At 43.2% G+C, this 7,776-nt stretch overlaps 1 protein-coding gene across 1 annotated transcript in view; it reads left to right on the top strand.

Moving 5' to 3' along the window:
* The window catches only part of LOC107125291 (transketolase-like), a 53,157-nt gene that overhangs the window by 40,246 nt on the left and 5,135 nt on the right, over positions 1 to 7,776 (top strand). Inside the window, exons 9-12 of the mRNA XM_015428738.1 lie at positions 471 to 627; positions 3,674 to 3,804; positions 5,192 to 5,275; positions 5,430 to 5,523. Of these exons, the coding sequence (XP_015284224.1) occupies positions 471 to 627; positions 3,674 to 3,804; positions 5,192 to 5,275; positions 5,430 to 5,523 (466 nt within the window). The remainder of the gene's footprint in view (positions 1 to 470; positions 628 to 3,673; positions 3,805 to 5,191; positions 5,276 to 5,429; positions 5,524 to 7,776) is intronic.

The raw sequence follows: 7,776 nt of genomic DNA, 5'->3' as shown, positions 1-7,776 counted from the left end.
CCCCCCGGGGCCCCGGTCTAAAACAGTCCAGTGGCACCTTTAAGACCACGTTTTATTCAGGTACAATCTCTCCCTCCTCTGTGAGGATAGATCTTCACGTCCCGTCCCCCCGCACCACTAACTAGCAATCCAAAACAGTCCAGTGGAGCCTGAGCGGTGGGTGTTGCCTGTGTGGCAGATGCAAATAAGTTATGCTAATGAGTTATGCTAATGAGCTCCTGCACCTCTTTTTCTACGAAATGACTCCTGCAAAACATAATTTCTTCAGAGCCAAGTAGAGTCAAACTTAGATGTTCAGTAAAACAGCTCATATACAATTATCAATTATTGGCGCACACATTTTTAGTACAAGCTGTGATCCCAGAAACCTTGGTTTGGAGCCGGAGATATGCTTTGGATCCAGTTCCATGTTTTGGATCCAATCCAAAGTATCCCAAGTTAGCTGACTGCCTTTTCTCTCTCCTTAACAGGTGAGTGTTGCAGTCGGTTGTGCTGCTCGTGACAGAAATGTTGTCTTTGTCAGCACCTTTGCCACATTTTACACTAGGGCCTTTGATCAGATCCGTATGGCAGCCATTTCTGAGAGCAACATCAATCTCTGTGGATCTCACTGTGGTGTTTCCATTGGTAAGTATCTTTAAACATACTTACGGAATTTTCTGAGAACCAGGCAGGCTGTTGTGTTTCTCTTCTTCTGTCGTTCTTTTAATTTTTGAAAGCAGCAGGCATGCAGACAGGGAATCAGATATTTCCCGTATGTCATTCTTCTAAATAAGACTCCCCTTCCAAATTGCTATTTTTCCCATGGATGGTGGGGGGAAAGCATGTACAAAGCAAGCATCTAATTAATTAAAAAAAGCTAGTAGACATCCTGTGGAGCATCTCCTAATGGTATATCTGGTCCTCCAGATGTTGAAGCAACTTAAAATTTATAGGAATACCACTCAGTACTCTGACACATGTGATTTCTGTGTGAATTCAGAAAACCTAAAAAGCATCTTAAATCACTTTGCTTCACTTTGCCTGTCTGACAATCAGAAAAGTGTTTTCAAAATGTCCAATGAAATAATCCCTTTTAAAATTATTAGCCTGATAGGCACATTGAATTCTTCCAGCTTTTTATTTGTTTGATGTCAATATCTTATCGTTGTAATATTTGCCGTTGACTTTCCGTTTTTATTTTTTTAAGCATAATAATATTATTTTTACATAGAAAACTAAGAGTATGTATTAGTGATTTTTGCAGAATGCTGTTCCTGGTTTGAGCCAGCTTTTAACATAGTTGAGTACCTTGTATAAATCCTAGGGCACACACAATATTTTGAGTTCAGAGCTATCCTCCTAGGAAGAGGATGAGGCCGTGTTTCATACATGGCATTCAGTTTGCCAGTTCTTGGTACTTGGTACAGTTTTAAGAACAGCAGGGAAGGCTAAAGGGTAGAGAGCAGGAAGCAAAGGAGGCTGCACAATTTGACTGTTGGAAGGTGCATGTCTTCTATCACTCAAGTTGATCTGGGTATTTTTCCTGCATAATCTGGAACTAGGCAACAGTGAAAGATGATGCACCGTCACATAACAAGTATGGCTCAAGAACTGATATTCTGCAGATACATGGATCAGATAACCCCTGTGTGGTTTGGCTGGCCAGTTGCAGTGTTAGAAAAAGAAGACGCACATTTCATATGTGATGGGGCACTTTTTGCTACTTAGTAGCTTTCCTTGAGTATATACTAATTTCCCCTGGAGAAGCACAACATGTTCTTCCTCTTTAAGCCTTGAAGGTCCGCTAGCCCATTAAAGCTACAAGATAGAAAATCCATCAGAGGACTACCGTCCATAACTTCTTGATATAGCAGGAGCTGGGGACTGAGTGATGTCTCTTTGTCCCCTCAAGGCTCCTGGAGCTAGGTACAGAATCTTCAAGGGAGACAGCGTGTTGATTGTTGCTACTGCTTATCCTGAGATGCCAAAGCCATAAATGCAGGTTTTGTTTGGAGGAGGAGGAGGAGGAAGGGAGACCCTTCCACGTTACAGACTGAAAAACACATTTCTGACTGGCAAGCCCCCACATGCCCCATATCAAAAATGCAAAAAGCCTTGGTTTTCCATAGCCAGTCCTCCTATAGGATGTACACAAACAAACAGAGGGTTAGAAACTTAATGCAGCAATGTGTATTCTGTCATGTTCTAGAAATTGTCCTGTGCAAGATGCTTTGACTGCACTGAAAATCAATACAGCAAAGCATAGTAGTACAAAAAACGTATTTGTTTATTATATATATAGTGTGGACACTTTCATGTAACAGATCTCTGCATAAATAGCCTCTAAACCTTTGAGCATCACAGATCCTAAATAGTTTTATCACATGCAGTAAGCAGAGGTTTTGTATTTGTAAATAGTAATAAAAACCTTCAAAAACAGTAGGTTCAATCTGAGCTCTTTGGAGGTCAGTGGAAGTTTCCTTTTTTGAATTGGTTAGTTAATATGTGCATTGCTAACATAGACAGATGACCTTGGCAAAGCTTGAACTGACTGGCTCCCATTCAAGAATTTTGATTGTGGATTTTGCTTTGTTGCTCTGGTATTCCAGATTGATTGCTCAGTCTGCTAGCTTAGATTCTTTTCTTTTTTTAAGTATAATAATTTTCTGGCATTTCTTTTAAAGTGTCATTTGCAATGATTGCCTTATTTTCAATGTAGGTGGCTGCTGCACATTATAAAACTCAGAGGCGAACCTATTATGTGACAGTATCAGGTTTAGGCATGTCCTTTTTTTCTTTCTATAGGATCCATGCAGCAATCAGGGCAACCAGCAGGGGACTGTCAGTTAATTCTGTGTTTTTCATTGGGAGGAGATCCAGGTTAGATAGTCACAATTCTGAGGAGTGTACTCTCAAGCAGAGACTTGCTTTTTCACAAGGCTTGTTGTTGATCTTCTTTAAATGTTTGATTTTGCATTGGTTTTAATTTTCTACAAGCAGTCTTGAGAACCTCTGCTGGAGACAGTAGGGTAGCAGTAATTAAAATGAATAATAAACAATACTAAGGCTGAGAAAAAGGCTCCAGTTTACAAGCCTTGGCTAAAGACAGCTTGCTGGGCTGGCAGCTCGGGTGGAAGGGTTGATAGTCCAGCTTGGTACTATGCTCTTGCATTTTTAAAACACACAGGATTTTGGTGTCCCCTGGCTGGACTGGGGCATACTGATAAAATTCCGAATGAATGCTATTCATAGGATTGGCACAGTTATCTCACACTTTTTGTTTATTTGACCACATGGTATTTTGTCATTTGACCACATATACTTGCATGTGTACCTCTTATGTTCTTATGTTCTTATGTCATTTGACCACATGTACTTGCATGTGTATATATTCACCTACCTCCAATTATGTTTTTGTTCTTTTGCCTCTGTACTTTTGTTTTAGTTACTGTTTTACTGTTGAATTCTTCTTGATTTTTCTTTATAACCCTAGTTCTCTTTCTTTTTAGTTTCCTTCTATCTTCTTTCTTTGCTATTTAGAGAGTTCCAAGTTTAAGGAGAAGATGGTAGGTAGTCTTCCATGCCTGTGAGTGCCTTATTCTTTGTTTTAGATACTATTTGCTTTCAGTAGTACCCTGAGGAGGCATCAGTTCAATTTTATATTGACATTTTCTCAACCTTGACTCTCTAGGTGAGGATGGACCTTCACAGATGGCTCTGGAAGATCTGGGCATGTTTCGTACCATTCCTAATGCAACAGTCTTCTATCCTAGTGATGCTGTATCTACTGAAAAGGCGGTTGAACTGGCTGCAAATACTAAGGTCTGAAACAGTTCACAAATGCATTCACTTAAAAAGGTTTGCAGTGCAGTTCTAATCAGATGCGCTCAACAGGCTTACACTGGGGGAAATGTACTTAGGATTGTGCTGTTTAAGTAATTATATTCAAGGCTTTTCTAAACAGTGTGAAAGGTATCCTCGTTGTGCCTTGAGGTGACTGAATTGGAAGTATGCAGAACTTGTGGTTCAAACGATAGATACATTGAACATATTCTGAATGGAAATAGGGCCATGGCGTTCTCCCTCTTTGGATGCCACTTTGCGGTAACACTGCTGAATTTTAATTCTTCAAAGAACACTTTTGCCTCGTTCAGGGTGTGATCTGCCTGTGGTCTTCCGTCTTCGCTTCATTATTTAAAGTAGATTGAACCTATCATAAGGGACAACATTAAAAACCTACTAAATTCAAAAACTGAGGAGCAAGGTTTCCCATTTTGAGATTAAATATCCCAGTGCTTAAGCTTGTTGTTCTTTCTTGAGGGCTGCAGGACGTGCTTGGTGACCTCTCCTGTTCTTCTGGCCACCTTTTTCCTGCCTGTTCCCCAAAGCCCCTATATCGCTTTTCCTGTCAGCTCTGCTTAGAAGGTTATCATGATTTGTACAGAAAGAACCATAAAATTGGATTTCCCTAAGGCTATATTCAGGGCATTTAATTTTATCCTCTTCTACAGATCTATTGTTGAAAGAATGAACTATATGTGAAACAGCATTTGGCACCCTGAGATTTTCCATTAGAGCTTTGTGTACACCCCAAAAACATTCATGAATTTTCCGGTGACATTTGAAGAAGAAAAATGCAACTAGAAAAGAACCATCAGTGTAGTTTAAAAAAAACTTATTGTATACAAGTGTTAGGGTTTGATCTTACTGGCTTTTCTCCTTTCTGTCACCATAGCGCCTATCCGATCTGCCATGCAGGTCTGATAAACCATGGCATAATTTTTATGGTGGTCAGAAGGGGGCCCTTGACCCCCTTTAATGGGCAGAAAAAACTGCAGGATAAAACCCTTTGGTTTGTTCTGGGACTGCAACTGACAGGGGAAATGTACATTTGAATGTTTTCTTTTAATAAAAACAATACTTTGTTGTGGAAGACTACATTCTTCTTTGTGACTGTTTACCTTTCCACAGACTGGGAATTCTTATGGCGTGGTATTCAGACATGGGAGTTTCCTGTTTGTATCCTAAACTAGGGCAGTCCCAGGAGAACTAAACTGTGTGTTAACGTGTGAAAATGTGTGTTTCACTACTGAGGTGCAAGCTGAATGGGGGGAAGAAATTATTTGGAAGTTTCATTTGGTGTCTAGTACGACTGCTCTTGTAATCCATGCTGTGATCTTTCCTTTTTTTTTCAAAAAAACAACTACAGGGCATATGTTTCATAAGGACTAGTCGTCCAGAAAATGCTGTGATTTACAGCAGCAATGAGGACTTCCGTATTGGACAAGCCAAGGTGAGTACCATCTATTCTAGAAAATTACTGAAATACTTCCTTTGCAAGGATATCACTGCTTGACATTGAACTCTCTTTAACCACCAACACCCCCCCACCCCAAAGTCTCAACCCTTGAACTACCACTAATTTGTCTTTAACGTTTGTTTTCCAGGTCGTGTTCAAGAGCAAGGATGATCAGGTTACAGTGATCGGAGCAGGAGTGACTCTGCACGAGGCTCTTGCTGCAGCCGAGCAACTGAAGAAAGGTGAGTAGACTCTTTTTAAGTCTATTGAACGGCTTTGAGGAAGTGTATGCATTTGTGACGCACTGATACTGTGCTAGCAGAGTCCAGAGAGTGAGAGTCCCAGACAAGTGTAATCTGATGGCTAAACCTTGTCTTGTAACTTCTGCAGTACAGGTTCAAATCCAGTTTCATCCTCAGCAGGCCATATCTCTCGTCCCCTGAATAGTTCTTGTAACTTCTGCAGTACAGGTTCAAATCCAGTTTCATCCTCAGCAGGCCATATCTCTCGTCCCCTGAACATGGTTAAGAGATTGGGAGCATGTTGTGGACTTGTGTTCCTCCTTTTTCTCTTATGTCATCATCTGTTCTGTCACAGTTAATACTAAGTTGCATGCCCTCTTCTGGTCCTACTTATAACAGAAGAAGAAGAAGAGAAGAGATTGGATTTATACCCCGCCCTTCACTGGGAGTCTCAGAGCGGCTTACAAACTCCTTTCCCTTCCCCTCCCCACAACAGACACCCTGTGAGGTGGGTGGGGCTGAGAGAACTCTGACACAAACTGCTCTTTTTCAAGGACAGCTGTGCCAGAGCTTGTGACTGACCCAAGGTCACATCAGCAGGTGCAAGTGGAGGAGTGGGGAATCAAACCCGGTTCTCCCAGATTAGAGTCCGCGCACTTAACCACTACACCAAACAGTAATCAGAGTTGGTTTCAACACAGATGTATTACTGTACACACAAAGCAAGCCATGGATGGGAGAAAATTAGAGCGGGAAAGGGAGGGAGAAGGAGAAGCAGATGAGCCCACAGCACAATCCTCAATACCTACATACAGTTATGAGATGAGAAATGCTACATTTTCCCCTAGTTTGCCCTGCCCTTTCTCTGAAGTTTCAAGGCAGCAAGTTCAATAAGTTAATTATAATTGTACATTGTGTGATTAGTACTTAATTTTGGGCCTCCCTTGAGTTCTAATATTTTGGGAGAGGAAGAAAAGTTTCTCTGTCTACTTTCTCAAGACCAAGCAAATTTTTATAAACCTCTATCATGTCTTCCATCATCCTGCCCCTTAAATGTCTTTTTTCCTAAACTGGAAAGTGTTATATTCTTTAATGTTTCCTCACAGGCAAGCTGTTCCAACCTCTTGATCATTTTGTTGCCTTTTTTGTACACTTTCCAGCTCTGTGATATTTTTTAGATGTGCAACTTAACTGTAGGCAGTAAAAGTTCGATGTATATAATGTGTATTTATTTATACCTTCCAAGGAGAAGTCACATTTCATGAGCCATAGGAATGCACAACGTATTATTCCTTTTGGCTACAGAACACTTACCTTCTGGCAGTTAGGTCCCTCACTGAGTCCAATTAACGTCACTAAGGGCATCACTGTTCTAGTAGCAAAACTATTACCGGTATATTTTCCTGACATTCAGTAGCATAACGCAAGATGCCCGTTGATGGAATGTTACAAATTCTCTCCGGTGAAAATCCACAGGATGGTAGCCTAGTTAAAAAAAGATGATTACAAAACACAGTGCTAGATACATGATGCAATTATTGCCTTGGATAAATTAGTGGGCAGGTCTTCTTTTAGCTGCGGTGGCTCAAGTGGTTAAGACACTGAACTGCAGGCTGTGGAAGGTCAGTAGTTCAGCAGTTCGAGACCTGGGTGCAGGGCCGGCTAGCCCACTAGGCAAGCTAGGCGCTCGCCTAGAGCGCGCTAGCCCTCAGGGGGCCAAACTGCGCCCCCACCCTAATCGAGCGATCGCCTGCGCCATGGGAAGGGGCCGGGGAGCAGGGCCTCGCGCCCCCTCGGAGAGAGAAAAGGCAGCGGGGATCGAGGGTCTCTGCCCGCCCCCTCTCTCTCTTTCCCCTCCCCCCTCCCCAGGGGGCCATCTCGCTGCAGAGGCGGCGCGCGCTCAGCCCAGGCCAGCCTGGCTCCATCCATGCAAGGACGGCTCCGGCGCCCGCACCGTCTAGCCATCGGTGCAGAGCTGTCCTTGCATGGATGGAGCCGGGCTGGCCTGGGCTGAGCGCATGCCGCTGCCGCCCTCTGCAGCGGGATGGCCCCCTGGGAAGGAGGGAGCGGCCACCTTCCCTCCTTTTGACCCCGCGAGTTTCCTTTCCGCCCGCCTTCGGAAACAGCCGGACTCGGGACGGGCTCTGCCGGCGGCGAGCCTGAGGTCTCCTAGCCCCCCCCCCGGTGCCTCTTCACGACTGCCGGTCCCACCCGAGTTCTCCTCCGCAGCCGAAGCCCAGTGAGTGACCTTCC

Source organism: Gekko japonicus, unplaced genomic scaffold (assembly GCF_001447785.1).
Source record: "Gekko japonicus isolate JY-2015 unplaced genomic scaffold, Gekko_japonicus_V1.1 scaffold773, whole genome shotgun sequence".
Lineage (NCBI taxonomy): Eukaryota > Metazoa > Chordata > Lepidosauria > Squamata > Gekkonidae > Gekko > Gekko japonicus.
Note: the sequence above shows the minus strand (reverse complement) of the source record. Positions and strands in the feature narration are given on the sequence as shown.